Source organism: Acanthochromis polyacanthus, chromosome 2 (genome assembly GCF_021347895.1).
Source record: "Acanthochromis polyacanthus isolate Apoly-LR-REF ecotype Palm Island chromosome 2, KAUST_Apoly_ChrSc, whole genome shotgun sequence".
Taxonomy (NCBI): domain Eukaryota; kingdom Metazoa; phylum Chordata; class Actinopteri; family Pomacentridae; genus Acanthochromis; species Acanthochromis polyacanthus.
Window position 1 is genome coordinate 608,822 of NC_067114.1, and position 18,663 is coordinate 627,484.

At 40.0% G+C, this 18,663-nt stretch overlaps 2 protein-coding genes across 3 annotated transcripts in view; one reads left to right on the plus strand and one right to left on the minus strand.

The window, feature by feature from the left end:
* Positions 1–7,933, minus strand: part of cars1 (cysteinyl-tRNA synthetase 1) — a 28,626-nt gene extending 20,693 nt beyond the window's left edge. The window contains exon 1 of one of the 2 annotated variants that reach the window (XM_022217126.2): positions 7,800–7,933. In XM_022217126.2, coding sequence (XP_022072818.2) covers positions 7,800–7,821 — 22 coding nt within the window. In that variant the 5' untranslated portion in view covers positions 7,822–7,933. The remainder of the gene's footprint in view (positions 1–7,799) is intronic. The other variant, XM_022217127.2, reaches the window with a different exon arrangement.
* pex16 (peroxisomal biogenesis factor 16) lies at positions 7,917–18,527 on the plus strand. Its single transcript, XM_022217130.2, has 11 exons — positions 7,917–8,207; positions 9,787–9,822; positions 10,459–10,535; positions 11,536–11,669; positions 12,538–12,632; positions 13,475–13,555; positions 15,000–15,143; positions 15,969–16,041; positions 16,762–16,881; positions 17,625–17,689; positions 17,785–18,527. Exons 1-11 carry the CDS (start codon positions 8,075–8,077, stop codon positions 17,841–17,843), a joined length of 1,017 nt encoding a protein of 338 aa, XP_022072822.1. The 5' UTR covers positions 7,917–8,074; the 3' UTR covers positions 17,844–18,527.
* The last annotated feature ends 136 nt before the right edge of the window (positions 18,528–18,663 follow it).

Below are 18,663 nucleotides of genomic sequence, written 5' to 3' on the forward strand. Positions count from 1 at the left end.
GCAGAAAACACCAACAACAGCAGAAAACACCAACAACAGCAGAAAACACCAACAGCCGCAGAAAACACCACCAACAGCAGAAACACCAACAACAGAAAACACCAACCACAGCAGAAAACACCAACAACAGCAGAAAACACCAACAGCCGCAGAAAACACCAACAAGACCCGCAGAAAACACCAACAAGAGCCACAGAAAACACCAACAACAGCAGAAAACAACAACAGCCGAAAACAACAACAGCCGCACAAAACAACAACAGCCGCAGAAAACACCAACAGCAGAGCAAGAAAACACCAACAACAGAAAACACCAACCACAGCAGAAAACACCAACAACAGCAGAAAACACCAACAGCCGCAGAAAACACCACCAACAGCAGAAAACACCAACAACAGAAAACACCAACCACAGCAGAAAACACCAACAACAGCAGAAAATACCAACAGCCGCAGAGAACACCACCAACAGCAGAAAACACCAACAACAGAAAACAACAACAGCCGCACAAAACAACAGCTGCACAAAAGAACAACAGTAGCAGAAAACACCAACAACAGTAGCAGAAAACAACAACAGCTGCAGAAAACAACAACAACAGTAGCAGAAAACAACAACAGCAGTAGCAGAAAACAACAGCCGCAGAAAACACCAACAGCAGCAGAAAACACCAACAAGAGCCGCAGAAAACACCAACAAGACCCGCAGAAAACACCAACAAGAGCCGCAGAAAACACCAACAAGAGCCGCAGAAAACACCAACAACAGCAGAAAACAACAACAGCCGAAAACAACAACAGCCGCACAAAACAACAACAGCCGCAGAAAACACCAACAGCAGAGCAAGAAAACACCAACAACAGAAAACACCAACCACAGCAGAAAACACCAACAACAGCAGAAAACACCAACAAGACCCGCAGAAACACCAACAAGAGCCACAGAAAACACCAACAACAGCAGAAAACAACAACAGCCAAAAACAACAACAGCCGCACAAACAACAGCCGCACAAAACAACAGCCGCACAAAACACCAACAGCAGAGCAAGAAAACACCAACAACAGAAAACACCAACCACAGCAGAAAACACCAACAACAGCAGAAAACACCAACAACAGCAGAAAACACCAACAACAGCAGAAAACACCAACAGCCGCAGAAAACACCACCAACAGCAGAAAACACCAACAACAGAAAACACCAACCACAGCAGAAAACACCAACAACAGCAGAAAACACCAACAGCCGCAGAAAACACCACCAACAGCAGAAAACACCAACAACAGAAAACACCAACAGCCGCACAAAACACCAACAGCAGAGCAAGAAAACACCAACAACAGAAAACACCAACCACAGCAGAAACACCAACAACAGCAGAAAACACCAACAACAGCAGAAAACACCAACAACAGAAAACACCAACCACAGCAGAAAACACCAACAACAGCAGAAAACACCAACAGCCGCAGAAAACACCACCAACAGCAGAAAACACCAACAACAGAAAACAACAACAGCCGAAAACAACAACAGCCGCACAAACAACAGCCGCAGAAAACAACAACAGCCGCAGAAAACACCAACAGCAGAGCAAGAAAACACCAACAACAGAAAACACCAACCACAGCAGAAAACACCAACAACAGCAGAAAACACCAACAGCCGCAGAAAACACCAACAACAGAAAACACCAACCACAGCAGAAAACACCAACAGCAGAAAACACCAACAGCCGCAGAAAACACCACCAACAGCAGAAACACCAACAACAGAAAACAACAACAGCCGCACAAAACAACAGCCGCACAAAAGAACAACAGTAGCAGAAAACAACCAACAACAGTAGCAGAAAACAACAACAGCTGCAGAAAACAACAGCCGCAGAAAACACCAACAACAGCAGAAAACAACACCAACAGCCGCAGAAAACACCAACAGCAGAGAACAACAACAACAGCCGCAGAAAACAACCGCAGAAAACACCAACAACAGCCGCAGAAAACAACAACAACAGCCGCAGAAAACAACAACAGCCGCAGAAAACACCAACAGCCGCAGAAAACACCAACAGCAGAGAACAACAACAACAGCCGCAGAAAACAACCACAGAAAACACCAACAACAGCCGCAGAAAACACCAACAACAGCCGCAGAAAACAACAACAGCCGCAGAAAACACCAACAGCCGCAGAAAACACCAACAGCAGAGAACACCAACAACAGCCGCAGAAACACCAACAACAGCCGCAGAAAACAACAACAACAGCCGCAGAAAACAACCGCAGAAACACCAACAACAGCCGCAGAAAACAACAACAACAGCCGCAGAAAACAACAACAACAGCCGCAGAAAACACCAACAGCCGCAGAAAACACCAACAGCAGAGAACACCAACAGCAGAGAACAACAACAACAGCCGCAGAAAACAACCACAGAAAACACCAACAACAGCCGCAGAAAACAACAACAACAGCCGCAGAAAACAACAACAGCCGCAGAAAACACCAACAGCCGCAGAAAACACCAACAGCAGAGAACACCAACAACAGCCGCAGAAAACACCAACAACAGCCGCAGAAAACAACAACAACAGCCGCAGAAAACAACCGCAGAAAACACCAACAACAGCCGCAGAAAACACCAACAACAGCCGCAGAAACAACAACAGCCGCAGAAAACACCAACAGCCGCAGAAAACACCAACAGCAGAGAACACCAACAGCAGAGAACACCAACAACAGCCGCAGAAAACACCAACAACAGCCGCAGAAAACACCAACAACAGCCGCAGAAAACACCAACAGTCGCAGAAAACACCAACAAGAGCCGCAGAAAACACCAACAAGAGCCACAGAAAACACCAACAAGAGCCACAGAAAACACCAACAGCCGCAGAAACAACAACAGCCGCAGAAAACAACAACAGTAGCAGAAACACCAACAGTCGCAGAAAACACCAACAAGAGCCGCAGAAAACACCAACAACAGCAGAAAACAACAACAGCCGCAGAAAACAACAACAGCCGCAGAAAACAACAACAGTAGCAGAAAACACCAACAAGAGCCACAGAAAACACCAACAACAGCCGCAGAAACAACAACAACCGCAGAAAACACAACAGCCGCAGAAAACACCAACAGCAGAGAACAACAACAACAGCCGCAGAAAACAACCACAGAAAACACCAACAACAGCCGCAGAAAACACCAACAACAGCCGCAGAAAACAACAACAGTAGCAGAAAACACCAACAGTCGCAGAAAACACCAACAAGAGCTGCAGAAAACACCAACAAGAGCCACAGAAAACACCAACAAGAGCCACAGAAAACACCAACAGCCGCAGAAAACAACAACAGCCGCAGAAAACAACAACAGTAGCAGAAAACACCAACAGTCGCAGAAAACACCAACAGTCGCAGAAAACACCAACAAGAGCCGCAGAAAACACCAACAAGAGCCACAGAAAACACCAACAGCCGCAGAAAACAACAACAGCCGCAGAAAACAACAACAGTCGCAGAAAACACCAACAAGAGCCACAGAAAACACCAACAACAGCCGCAGAAAACAACAACAACCGCAGAAAACAACAACAGCCGCAGAAAACACCAACAACAGCAGAAAACAACAACAGTAGCAGAAAACAACAACAGCCGCAGAAAACAACAACAGCTGCAGAAAACAACAACAACAGTAGCAGAAAACAACAGCCGCAGAAAACACCAACAACAGCAGAAAACAACACCAACAGCCGCAGAAAACACCAACAGCCGCAGAAAACACCAACAGCAGAGAACAACAACAACAGCCGCAGAAAACAACCGCAGAAAACACCAACAACAGCCGCAGAAAACAGCAACAACAGCCGCAGAAAACAACAACAGTAGCAGAAAACACCAACAGTCACAGAAAACACCAACAAGAGCCGCAGAAAACACCAACAAGAGCCACAGAAAACACCAACAGCCGCAGAAAACAACAACAGCCGCAGAAAACACCAACAGTCGCAGAAAACACCAACAGTCGCAGAAAACACCAACAAGAGCCACAGAAAACACCAACAACAGCTGCAGAAAACACCAACAACCGCAGAAAACAACAACAGCCGCAGAAAACAACAACAGCCGCAGAAAACACCAACAACAGCAGAAAACAATAACAGTAGCAGAAAACAATAACAGTAGCAGAAACAACAACAGCCGCAGAAAACAACAACAGTAGCAGAAAACACCAACAGTCGCAGAAACACCAACAGCCGCAGAAAACACCAACAACAGCAGAAAACAACAACAGCCGCAGAAACACCAACAGCGGAGCAAGAAAACACCAACAACAGCAGAAAACACCAACAGCCGCAGAAAACACCAACAACAGCAGAAACAACAACAGCCGCAGAAAACACCAACAGTCGCAGAAAACACCAACAGTCGCAGAAAACACCAACAACAGCAGAAACAACAACAGCCGCAGAAAACACCAACAGTAGCAGAAACAACAACAGCCGCAGAAAACAACAGTAGCAGAAAACACCAACAGTCGCAGAAAACACCAACAGTCGCAGAAAACACCAACAGCCGCAGAAACACCAACAACAGCAGAAAACACCAACAGCCGCAGAAAACACCAACAACAGCAGAAAACAACAACAGCCGCAGAAAACAACAACAGCTGCAGAAAACAACAACAGTAGCAGTCGGCTAGACGGAGGGATGAAAGGAGGGCGACATGCTCACAGCCAGGAACTGAAAGTCAGTAAACTTTCTCACATCTAAACATCTCATCATCTACAACAGAAATCACAGGAACCCTCTGAACCCTCTGAACCCCAGAACCCGGCGGTGGGTTTATAAAGCTGCTATCTTTTAGAAAAATCACCAAAATCACAGCGTTTCCAGAGCTACAGACTTTAACAACAGAAAAGAGAGTCAGACAGTCCAGTCCTGGAGCTCCTCATATGGAGCAGACTGGTCTGTTGGGAAAAAGAACAAAGACGAAGATTAAAACTGTAATAAATTATCAAAACTTGCTTTTTCTACTCGTTCAAAGGTTTTCCACAAAGTTCAGTGTTCGTACTGGATCCTGTAAAGTTTAAATCTTCCTCATCAGAACTCCGCCCCGACCAACAATCAGCTGATTAAAACTCTGACAGCTTTCAGATGAACTGCAGAGAGATGACAGAAACTCAGAACCAGAAACGCCTGTTCCATAGAATAAACGCTCAGAAACGTGCTGAAGATCCATTCAGCATGGTGGAACGTCTCTACAGAGTTATGCAGATAAAAAGCACTGAATATAGAAATATAGATAGTTAAATACCAATATTCAGTCACTGTTTTAATTCCTAGAAACACTTGCATGTGCTTAGATAAAAGTGTTGTACAAGTTAAATCCTGATTTTATATTTGTAGTAAAATAAATAATCAGAGAAATGTAACTTTTAGTTCTCATTTTTTTATGATTTATACTCTTATAAGACATTTCTGAATTCTCTCCATGGTTGTTCTGTTTCCATGATTTTATATTCCAGTCAAAAATTAACCCATACTGAGTAAAAATGTGAAAAGATTATGGGGTTTAGAGGGTTAAAACCGAACAGAAATCCTTCAGATTATGCGACATAAAAGTGTAATCCTTCTGGTTGTTGTCCTGTTGGTGTTCCTGAATAACTCGGGTTAAATAGATTGTGGAAAAACGACCTCTGGTTAGATGCAAACATCAGAGACACACAGACAAGTAAAAAAAAAAGAAAAAAAGACTAAAATGTGACATGAAACACGGACAAAAAACTAAAATTCAAAGCAGAAAGTGAACAAATGTATAAAGTTCTGAAATGTTAAGAACAAGCAACAAAGGATGATTTTTCTCTCCATGCAGACAGAAAAGCCTCTCCATTAATTCATTAATGAACTCTATTGTCTTTTATGCCTTTTGTAGATTAGGATGTTGTTGTCTTTTGTTTTCTCTTATGTTGACAGTACTTCACGTTGTAGGGTTAGACAGAAATGCAATTTCAGTTGTCTGTATGTGTACGCATGTAGCAGAACCGACAATAAAGCAGACTTTGATTAACAGACCAGAGGACCACTAAGAGTGAAACTGAAATGGACTAAATTAAATTTCCAGAAACACAAAGAGTCAGACAGAAACTGATGAGATTCTCCATCCTCAGACTAAAAGTGAAAGAAAGTTTGTCGAACTAAAAATAAAGCCTTAAAGGAGATAAACAGCAGCAGGAAGAGATGGAGGTAAAAAAAAGAAAAGAAACCACTTTTACCTCCTGATCTTCAGCGATGAAATAAAATCAACGGTTTTTATTTTACAAGCAAATTAAAATTATAAACACAGTTGTAGTTAATAGCAGGGTTTCATTAATTCCATAAAATGCATTATCCACCAATGAAATATTAATTCAGCAGAAATATTATCACAGTTGGAATCTGAAAAGCTGTTTAAATTCATCTTTATATTTTTAAACTAAAGAAGAATCTTCATCTATAATACAAACAAATTCAGTAAAATAACACATATATAATTGGTGTTTTTTCCACATATATATTTTATGTTGTCCATTCTATTTTGTGTAATTTATGTCTAATCTATATAAGCTAAGGATTTATTAATGTCTACATATAGTTGTTTTCAAAATGTTAAATAAAGCAAACGGATCATTGGCTGAAGCAACAATTCAGCAAAACCGAAAGTAAAAAACTATTAAAAAATTAAATAAGTTTAACAAAATCCAACTTCTCCTCCAAAGGATTGCATTGATTTTTTATGTTCCCTGGATGTGAATACAGTAAATTAATTAATTAACATCTTTCCAGATGTGAAAGAAACCGTTATAAAGGGATGAAGAAAACTCTCCATGGTTTCATTTAAAACAATAGCTGTTAAACCAAAGTCATTTCCAGAAGAGAGGTAAGAGCAGAAATGTATCTAATAGCAGCTACAGACATCAGGTTTAGGACCTTCAGTATTATTTAACATATAAATTTACCCGAGTAATTTTAATATTACAGTTAATACAATCTAGAGAAACGGAAGAAATATGAATAAATATAAATACATGTCTGCATTTAAGGCTACCTATTATATTTAATATTATCATATATTTAATTCTTTCATGGTGTTACAGAAGAGACACGAGCTGAATTTTAATCAAACAGGAGTTTCTGCTGCACAATCAACAGTTTACTAATAACAATTATAATACTTTACTAATAATTATAACACATTAAACAATCTACTAATAATTATAACACTTTACTAGCAATTATAACATTTTAAATTTAGTTTCAAAAGGCTGCTTTCTGAATAAATGTGCAGGAATGAAAGGAGAAGCTGCTGGATCTTATTTGTTGACCTGAGTGTCTTTTCCGACACATTACGCTCGTAATTAGTTTAATTAATGGTTTTTAAATGGATTCATTGACAGGTTAGCGGCTTTAGTTTAAATAGTTTAACTGATAGTTTTTAAATGTTTTTTTTTTTTTTTTACTGACAGGTTAGCTCAGAAGCTAAAATAGCTACCGTTAGCCTGTTAGCTCTGACAGCTCTAGTTTAAACAGCTTAATTAATATTTTTAAAATGGTTTTACTGTCACGTTAGGGTTACATTAAATAGCCGGTTATTAGGGTTAGCAGCTGCAGGGTTACCACCATTTAGCTAATGAAGCTACCGTTAGCCTGTTGGCTCTGACAGCTCCTAAAAACGCTTCTAGTCTCAGCTGCTTTTCGGGTTTCCACCAGAGGAGCCTGCATGATAGAAAACAAACATTATTAGGTGTACCTGGCTCTGCTGGGGTCGACATGGCCTCAGGTCTGGATGGTGGATGCTGATGCAACAATAACGTGTCCGGAAGAAGAACCCGGGATTTAATGCTTACAGGCGGAACCAAAGTGTTGCAGCTCTGAGAGTCGGGGGACGCAAATGACCGTCGGTTCAACCAAGCGGAAGTTTCAAACAGCAATTAGTGAGTTGTAAAGAAAGTAATTCCTCCTAATAGCGGATTTATTTGGCGCACAGAGGATAAATGAAGAGTTTATGTGCGAGCAGAAGCTGAAATGTCTCACATTAAAGAGTACCTGGACAGAATAAATGGAGTTTATCAGCGATACACGGAATATGTGAAGAAGAATCCAACTGCTGCTGCACATCTGGAGAACACGGTGAGGACCCTGTCCTACCTGGTTGCAGGTAAGGAATCCTAACTCTTCCCGTAACAATAACTCCTAACCCTACAGCACATGTGGAGACCACAGTGAGGACCCTGTCCTACTCGGTGGCAGGTAAGTCCGTCCCTAACCCAGTAAAACGTTAAAAATCAATCAAAGCTCATTTCAGTTCTAACTGCTGCAGCTGAACTGCTTGTTGTTTTAGATCAGAGATAAGTTTCATGTTTAATAATATAAAATTTTAATATCACTTATATGATTAGGATGGTATAACCTTACAGTAATTACTTCTGCACTGTCAAATTAACAACTAACAGTTTAGATTTATTGTAATAAACCACAGCAAAATGCAACAAAACTTAAGACTTTTATTACTCACATTTAGTTTTTTAAATGTTTTCAATGCGTTGCATGTCTGCCTTACTTTTAATGACGGATGTAGTAATCATAATAATAATAATAACAATAATAATAATGATAATAGTGATAGTCCTCAGCTTGGAGGATTCTAGAGTTGAGCACATTTCTTGTTTTTTTCCACCTAAACTTCAGAGACGTTTTGTCAGCTGTGTTTTGCTGGAGGGTTGTGTTACTGTTAGAATCAGAAAAACTTTATCTCTGAGGGGCCCTTAGGAGCTCTATATTTCTCTTTAAAATGCCCCGAAGGTTTTCAGCTCTCAGGTGACATACCTGTCCAGGTCATAGTTCTCCCTTTTTGTTGGAATATTTCCGTTCTGCGGATCTTCTGGAATTCATCCTATCAGCTGCTGTTTTAGAATCCGCAGGAATTCATTCTGGTCTCCTCAACATTGTTTTGCACTCATCAGCCCCAAATCATCTCCTGTTCTTCACTGTGGTAGTCATCAGTAATAATAATAATAATTATTGTTATTATTGTTATCATCATCGTCGGTTCCTGGACTCCATCTGAGCATAAACTAGTTCATCTTCATCTGATCAGAGATTAACCCCGTCTTCAGATGTTTTTCAGAGCTGGATTGTGAAAGTAGTACATTGTCCGTAGTGTCATTATAGAATCTACGGCAGCTCAGATTAGTGGTATTATGGGATGTTCTCGACCTCCTGCTTACTGCTGCTGTGAGTTTCACTCGTCTTTAGTTGGTTCCTGATCAGAATATTCAGCTCTTGTGGAAGTTTTTTCTCCGTGAGGATCTTTGATGGAGACATGCAGACAATTCTGATGTTCCCAGCTCATTTTCTGTCTGTCTTTATGCAGTCAGACTGATCAGAAATCAGTTATACTCGGTTAATTCAATGATTCCAGGGTTCCTCTCTGGTGTGTTTGCTTTTGTTGCATCAACTTTCTGATTTTGGAGCCTGCATTTATTATTGTCTTTATAAAGTGTTTGTTTTTGATTGTTTGAAAGAAGAAATACTAAAAATAAAACTCAACTGTTCAGCTTAGAAACAGTCCAGTTATTGAGATGTGGTACAATCCAGAATCATTTTAGGTTTAAATACTTTAACTCAGGACTGTTCTCACTCATGTTGTGTATTTTACCTTCAGTCCCTTCTGCTACATTGAATTGCTCTAACGTTGACAGCCCATAATAACCACATGTTGTGACTTTATTTTGCAGGACGATTTGCAGATTCCCATGAGCTATCTGAGCTCGGTAAGTGAAGACTCCTTTTTATGTCATTTTAAACTAAAAAATCTGCATTAAAAGCTTTTAAATGAGAATATCTGCTGGTTTTCTGTTTTTTTTATGATTGGAACCATCCAGGGTTCGAATCTTTTTCAGTGTTCAGACAAAACAAAGCAGTTTTTTTCAGTTAACTTGAGCTTTTGGAAATAATGGTCTGTATGTTTCACTTTTTTTTAGTTAGTTTCAGTTGTTCCAGGACTAATGTGATTGGAATGATGTAACGACACACTCAAACATTAGTTATTGATCTGAAGTAGTGATAGTGTGGAGTTTACCTGAAACTATTAATTAGTCAAACGACAGATATTAATCAATTATTTTCATTATGAATTAATAATGTATTTACTAAATGTAGGCCCAGATTCTCAGATGTGAGTGTTGCTCATTGAACATTAAATACTTTTGTATTTGAGACTCTAAAAATCTTTATAAATTATCGATGAACAAACTAATGAATGTTGTGAGTTTCAGTTCTCATACCGACAACCAGCAGCTCTGTTGTCTTCTGTCCTTGTTTCCACATCAGGATTTACAAATGTACAGTATAAGTAGTAGTAGTAGTATAAGTAGTGTTAAAATACTCTGATACTGTGTGTTTTTCAGTGTATTCTGCCTCCAACCTCCTGGTGCTGTTTAATGACAGCATCCTGCGTAAAGGACTGAGATGTTCCCTCCCTGTGGTGAGTTCTGCTGCTCTATAATATATATAACCCTGTTAATAATATAATATGGATATAACCCTGTTATTAATAAAATCTGTTCTTTTAACTCAGCCTCTTGAATTTCTGCTAAATGAAACCCTTTGACACAAACACTGATGGTTGCTGTGTTTAGAAGATGAGATTTTAGTTTTCCTGATTTATTGAAGCTTTCTGTCAGACTGAAGGTTGATAGAAATGTTCTTCATTTAATAGATAACAGAAAGCCAACAGAACACTGTTATCACTATAAAAGCATTTTTGTAGTGAAGGAGTGTAACTGCACAAGTCTGAGACATCCTAATTATTCTTCTATTTGTCAGAGAACTTGGAGCCCTGTTCCAGTAGTTTGGCTTAAATCTAAATAAAAATGAATTGTTTGCCAACATGAAGACATCATCCAGATGAGGACCTAAAATCCAAACAGTCATTAAGCAGCACAGGACATCAATAAGAGACTAAACCTAAAGGATTTCAGATTAGACATTAGGGACAACAAATTCAAAAAATCCGTAAGATCCCAACAACATGAACAAGATAAACTGTTCAGACAAGTGGAGACTACATAGATGAGCTCTGAACATCTCAGACAGCCATCTCTGGGCCGAAGATCCTTCCAACAAAAAGCAACACAACACCAGCAAACACTGACTTAAAGCATGACTACACCTGAACCAGCAGCACATCAGGGATTAAAGCCTCCAGAAATCATGCAAAACGCCAGTATTATAAATGATAGAACTAAGCCTCACTAATGCCAACATTGTGGTTAGAACTCTGCAGTGCATCAACTAAGATATAGATAGATATCGATTTAGAGACAATTACTGTTTCCTTTGCAGCATTTAGTTCTCTGCAGTGTGTTCTCTGTTGTCCTGTTGTGTTCTCTGTTGTCCTGTTGTGTTCTCTGTTGTCCTGTTGTGTTCTCTGTTGTCCTGTTGTGTTCTCTGTTGTCCTTATATCCTAACCCTGTTGTGCTCAGTCTGTGTCCCAGCAGAGGCTGCTGACGTGGCTTTCTGTCCTGGAGTACGTGGAGGTTTTCCTGGAGATGGGAGCCTGTAAGCTGTGGGGGGAAGTCGGCCGCTGGCTGGTGATCGGACTCATCCAGATATTCAAGTATGCCTTTCCTTCCTTCCTTCCTTCCTTCCTTCCTCCCTTCCTTCCTTCCTTCCTCCCTTCCTTCCTTCCTTCCTTCCTTCATTTCTTCCTTCCTTCCTTCCTTCCTTCCTTCCTCCCTTCCTTCCTTCCTTCCTTCCTTCCTTCCTTCCTTCCTTCCTTCCTTCCTTCCTTCCTCCCTCCCTTCCTTCCTTCCTTCCTTCCTTCCTTCCTTCCTTCCTTCCTTCCTTCATTTCTTCCTTCCTTCCTCCCTTCCTTCCTCCCTTCCTTCCTTCCTTCCTTCCTTCCTTCCTTCCTCCCTTCCTCCCTTCCTTCCTTCCTCCCTTCCTCCCTTCCTTCCTTCATTTCTTCCTTCCTTCCTTCCTTCCTTCCTTCCTTCCTTCCTTCCTTCCTTCCTTCCTTCCTTCCTTCCTTCCTTCCTCCCTTCACCATAAAGAAGTAGTTAAACAGTAGTGTTTATTTTCCTGTGGCAGTGACTAATCCGTTTTAAAATGAGGGTTTTAGATCTTATTTCATGGTTGGATCAGACTTTTCTTGTTTGATTTGTTTCTGGTTTCAGTATTTAATGAAACCTTCACATGTTGAATGTCTTTATCCATTCATCCATTCTATACACCGCTTTATCCTCATTAGGGTCGCGGGGGGGCTGGATCCTATGAACGTCTTTAATTTACAGTAAATAGTTTCTAATAGACGTGTTAATAATAATGTGTTTCTAATGGCGTTAACACAAATACCATTTATGTGTTTACGTCTGTTGCTTCTTGTAGTACCGTAATATTAATAATAATTTTATATTATTAATATTATTAATACCGTAATATCAATGCTGATTAATAATAATAAGATTCCCTGTCTGCTGTTCCAGGGCAGTGTTTCGCCTCATTCTTCTTCTGTGGTATAAATCTGGCGTCCAGACTTCCCCTCCCATCGTCCCTCTGGACCGAGGAGCAGACTGTGGAGGTCTGTTTTCTGCTGCCAGCTTTCTGTGCACAGAACAGTCTAAAATGTTCAACTTTAATGGAGAAGAGCTGCTTTTCATTTTGTTTTCTTTTGTTTTTTGATTATTGTGCTAATATTAGCAGTTAGCATTCAGGCTTCAGAACTCAGAGCTGCTGAAGAGTTCAACGCTCCACTTCAGACTGATTCTACATGTTAGAAAGAAGGGATTTCTCCAAACAGTTGGTCTGAGTGTGACAGAGACTGTTAACTATTAATTAAAGCTGCAGGAGAATGAAGAAGAACTGACCTTTGGAAGCGTTTGAGGATCTGTTTACTGATTCTTGTTCTGGTTTCAGTTTTGGTTCTCTCTCATCAACCTCCTTTCTCATCACAACTCCAGTCAGGGTTTTTCTTCCAGAGTGGACTTTCAGGTTTTATCCAAAGGAAAACCAGCAGCACCAAAGTTATGGAAAATATAAATAAAAAGAGCAATTAAACTTTTACAGCTGTGTGGTTAGTTGGGTTTCATTTTCTCATCAGATATTTTGTTTATCAGATGTTAAGAAATAATGGATCAGTGGATAAATTCAGTCAGATAAGTTCTAGACTCCTGGTTTTTACTCAGTGCTGATCAGACTTCCAGGGAGTGAATGTTAATGAATTATTATTTAATGAATTATTATTTATTATCATTATTTACCACCCAAAGCAACACATTAGGGTCAGGGTTAAGGCTGCTTCAGCCCAAACAAACACTTCCTGCTCTTTAGAAGATGCTCCATAGAGGTAGAATATCTGAAAGAAATGTTTTAAAGATGCCCCATAGAGGTAGAATATCTGAATGAGATGTTTTTTCTCCACAGATGAAGCCGGCATGGAGCAGCAGGAGGATCTCTACTTTGTGGGCCAGAGGTCAGGACGAGTCATTCGGCCTCTGGGCAGCGGTAAGACTTCAAACGTCCTGAAATACGAGATCCTCTGAGGTTTGTGACGGCGTTAAGTAAGAAAACCGTCGTGATGCTGGCTGACATCTGGCTTTATAAGAACACCTGAGGAACAGATTAGTCAGATATCAGGATCCTTCATGTCAGAACAATCTGCTGCTTCTCTCCATTTACTCTGAAGTTATTTCTACACATTTAAAGATTCAAATCAACTTTATTTATGCACACGTTTAAAATAAACAACCTGTGTTTACCCAAATCCTGTAGATGTCATCAGACAGTAGTCTGAAAATAGTAGGAAACCGGAGAAAAACTAAAAATAAGAATAAAATACTAGAAGCACAAGATAATTAGGATAACAACAGGATTAATCTCTCAAATAAAATGAACACAAAGGCACCACAGGCACCAAAAGCCTTTAAAACTGGTCTGTCAGAGAAAGAGGAACATTTCTCCACATCCCAGTCCAACTTTAGATGATTCCAAATGCACGAAAAAGAGAAATAATCAAAACTAGAAAAGTTTGGCTAAGCAACATAAAACTGCTGGACTGTGGGTTTGAACAGCTGTTAAATAAATTAATTATTTTAAACCTCGTTAGTCTCAGATTAACGAGCTTTTAGTCGGTTTCTGACTATAAACTACAGAGACAAGATCTATTACGGTAACTTTGGGATTCCCTGATTTCTGCTGAAGCTAATTTAAGTCCCACAGAAACTTTTACATCTTTTGCGAATAAACTCATGAAACACTAAAAATAATTTCTAATGACATGGTTCAGACTTTCAATAAATAAATATTAAAGTGTTTTAGCTCCACGGTTCTTCTGTCTGTCTGCCTTAATAAATGAACTCCAAACACTGAGTGGCAGAGAAAATAAGAATCTGAAAATAAACGTCATTTTTAGTTTGAAGAAGAATTTTTCTTTAAATACCTTAAAATGCATTGAAAGAAGTGTAAACTATCAATAATTCATTAAAAATTAGGGAAAATAAAGTATTTTATTATCCATAAGTTAACAGTTTGTCTCTAATATTAATATTTATTTGGAGTGTGTTCAAATACATTACTTCAGTTTGTGAAGGTTAAACTCCTAATAAGTAGTAAATAATCCTAACTTTCCATTTACTGCTTGTTTGAATAAAGAACCCAGAGTTTAAATCTAACAGAACTGAGACAGAAAGTGTCCTCTAACGTCGTCTAACCCTAAAACTAGGATAGCTGCTGTTAATTAGCAGCTGTCTGTTGGTTTATTTACCAAAAAAAACAGCTGAAGCTATTTAAATATAAAGAAACTATAAAGAGCGATGCTAACAGAGAAAAGCGACGCCACGTCAGGTTAAATAGCAGCAGCTGATTCTTTATAAGAATTTAATCTGCAGCCACATGAAAAAAGCCTAAAACCTGCAGACCTTCTAAACCTCCACTTTATTTCCTCCTCCAGCTCCGTCCCTCCAGACCCGGCTGTTTGGAGCTCAGAAGAAGACGAGGAGCAGCTGGAAGGAGAAACTCAGCAGCAAACCGACTCCTCTGGGCCTTCAGGAGACGATCGCTGAGTCCATTTACATCGGACGGCCGCTCGTGCACCGTATCCTTCAGCAGCCGCCGCCGTAGATAGATCTATCAAAAGACTTAACGTTTGGAAATACTGGTGAGGTAGCAGCAGCAGTTAGATCTCTCTCTATGTTTTCTCTTTAATCCTAGAATTGACATGTTAACGGTCCTGAAAAAGGACGACTCTGCACACTACAGACATTTAAATACTTTATTCTGTTTCACCTTTCTGAATGTTTGTCCAACACCCTGCTACTCTGCTCTGTTCACTGTTTTTGTTTTCTGTTGTATTTTCAGTCCTGACTTTTCACTTGAAAGGCAGTTTTCATATTTTTACAGGATCTGGTGAAGACAGTTTATATTTTTTACATGTATTTTTACTTATTGGTTATTTTTGCTGACAGATTTGTTAAGGACTGTCAGAAAGATGAAAATGTGACGATGCTTCTGACAGGGTCATCAAATGTGTTATTACTGTTTTAATAAAACATTTTTTAAACCTGTGAGTAACGATGACATTTAAAGTCTGATAAGGAGAAGGAGGTCTGACCCTACTCCACTGACTGTATGATAAATGATAAATAGTCTGGGCTCTGCCCTGACTGAGGACTGCAACGTTTTCCTGCGTTAACAGAACTGACCTCTAGATGGCGTACTGCTGACAGACTTCCTGTTTGCTGAACTTTAAGATGCTCTTTTTTTTTTCTAACCCTAACCTCTATCCAGAAACTAAACCTCATCCAGAATTATTAAAAAGGGACGAAAGTCAGTGTGTTGAAGCTGGTTGTATTTGATGATTTTAGTCTAGTTTGTCGCAGAGGAGATGATTGGTTTGTTTTCCTTCATTTAGTCCCTCCAGTTCTCTGCCTCGGACTCTGTGGAAAACAGTCCTGGAAGCCGTGGCTCGTCTCAGGAATCCTCGAACTCTCCAGGTGAACAACTTTAAGTTCCTCTTCATTATCAGATTCTGAAATATTAAACTAAGCTGGCAGCACTACATAACACCTGATAACACCTGATCTGTTAGCATTGTTTTACCGTTGGATATAAAGATGAATTCTTGGACTGTTTCACGATTTCAGGGTCTGCTTTTGGAGAACGTTCAGCTGTGAGGATGGATTTTTGGATTTTTTTCCTCCATGATTTTTTTAAATTTCTGGATGAGATTGTGCGAGGTGCTGTTTAGGTTTGACTTTCAGAATAAAACAGAGTTAGGAATTCACTTCCAGCCTGGTTAGAATTAGATTCAATACATTTGCCATTTTCTGATCAATCTACCATCAATAACAAAGTTTTTCTCGTTCTCGGAGTTTCTGACTGAAACAGGTTCATGTTGTCACAAAGTGTTTAAAAGTATCTTTTAAATCTTATTACATGAACCTGATTTCTAAGTAGATCAGCGACTACAAAGAAGAACTTGATTAAATCTAGTCAAAGTCGTTTGTTTTCTGTGAGGGTTTAATGAGTTCCACCACTGAGACATCCCACTGTCTGATGGAAAGAAACCAATAAAACCTGTCAGACTTTTAGTGTTCATCATTTATGAGCTCACACTTTCTGGTGTGTGTGTTAGGGTTAGTGTGTGCTGTGTGTCTGTCTGCTTAGGGTACCAGTAACCAACACCATTAATTTGAGGTTTTTCTTTTCTTTAGCTTTGCTGTGCTCAGCGACGCCAAATTTCAAAATGGATGGGAGCGAGCCGAGATGAGAAGGAGAAGCTTCCTGCTGCTGTACTACCTCCTCAGATCGCCTTTCTACGACAAATACTCTGAGTAGGTATCAGCAGGCAAAAAAAAAAAGAAATAAACGACGAAAATGAGCACAAGGACACAGACACAGTAATTCGGGGGGACGTAAACACCTAAGATAGGATGAGAGATAAAGAGGGAGGGAAGACAACAGAAAGACATAAAATGGACAAGGGAGCAACGTAAAACAACTCCAGAAAGACATAACATGGCCGCAGAGACACAAAGCGACCATGAGAAAAATGTGATTTAAAAGACAGAGAACAACCACACAGACACAATGACCAGTTAGACCAGAAAACACCTGACAGAACTGACTACACAAAACCACCACCTGAACCCGACAGACGTAGTTCAGATCTTTATTCATCCTGGAGGAAATTATTTAGGATGATGGTAAATGGTCTGTATTTATAGAGCGCTTTACTATACCTGCAAGGTACCCAAAGCACTTTACATGATACATCACATTCACCCATTCACACACACATTCACACACTGATGGCGGAAGCTGCCATGCAAGGCGCTAACCACAACCCACCAGGAGCAATTCGGGGTTAGGTGTCTTGCTCAGGGACACCTCGAACACGACGGGGCGAGGATCGAACCGGCAACCCTTCGGTTGCAAGACGGCCACTCTACCCACTGAGCCATGATGTTTAAAAGCATCAGCTAATGTGTGAACTCCTCAAAGAAAGAGGTTTTAATGATGAACAACTGACTGTAAATGGTACTTTGTGGTGTTTTCTGTTCTGCTGCACTTGCAGGGAAAAGATCGTCTTCCTGCTCAGACTTCTGGCTGATCATATTCCAGGAGTCGGACTGGTGGCGCGTAAGTTCTGCTGCTTCCTCGCTCCAAGTGTTTAAGCGTTTCTGTATTATAGCAGATAAAGTTTACACTAATTCTGATGCTGTCTGTTTGTTCAGGTCCTCTGATGGATTACCTCCCAACCTGGCAGAAGATCTACTTCTACAACTGGGGCTGAAGCTGCTCTCAGATCTGTGATGTTGTGAAGCATCGAATCGTTCTTTCTGCAGACTCTGAACATAATTCAATGAAATGATTGGAAAAGACGCCGCTCAGACTGACGTGTTTTGTAAATGATGTAACGCAGTTTCTGTACGAGTATGTTCCTATTCTGATTTCTACGTAGGATTTTACAACATTGTTTTAGGGTTCGCCCTAAGCAGCGGTTGGACGAAAGGAAACCATCTGTTTGGATCTGGAAACCATCTGGAAACCATCATCTTAAATGTTGTTGGGGACTTGTGTTTCTGCACGATGCTACCACGCTGGAATAACTTTGTCTCTGTTTTTTAACAACTGTAATTTCTCAGTAGCTAAATGCACAGAGTCCTTAAAATTTATTCTGTCAGACAGCACATTAAAATAATAAATCTCCACCAGCAGGCATCATTTAGGATCCCCCAACCTGCCACTGACTTTAAAATGTGTCATCTTTAATAAACAAGGGTCAAATTTAAAAGAATTGTTTTCCAACTCGGACAGAATCACGTTTGACTCGTGGTGCCACCAGAAAAGCTCTTTCTGGAAAATCTTGTGTTTCTTGCAGAGAAGTCAGGAGTAACTCAGCGGTGACCAAGAGGCTCTGGATGAAAATTCTGGGATGTTTTCAATGAACTGCAGTAAAAGTGAAGTTTAATTTCCAGTATTGGTGAAACCTGTGTTGTTCATGTTGGTTTCAGCGTTTTTATTTTTTTTGTCCTGAATTTATGCCTTTCTTATTGTCTCATCACAAAGAAGAGATTTAGAGTTCTCTGTACTTCTAGTCATGGTTTCTCCAG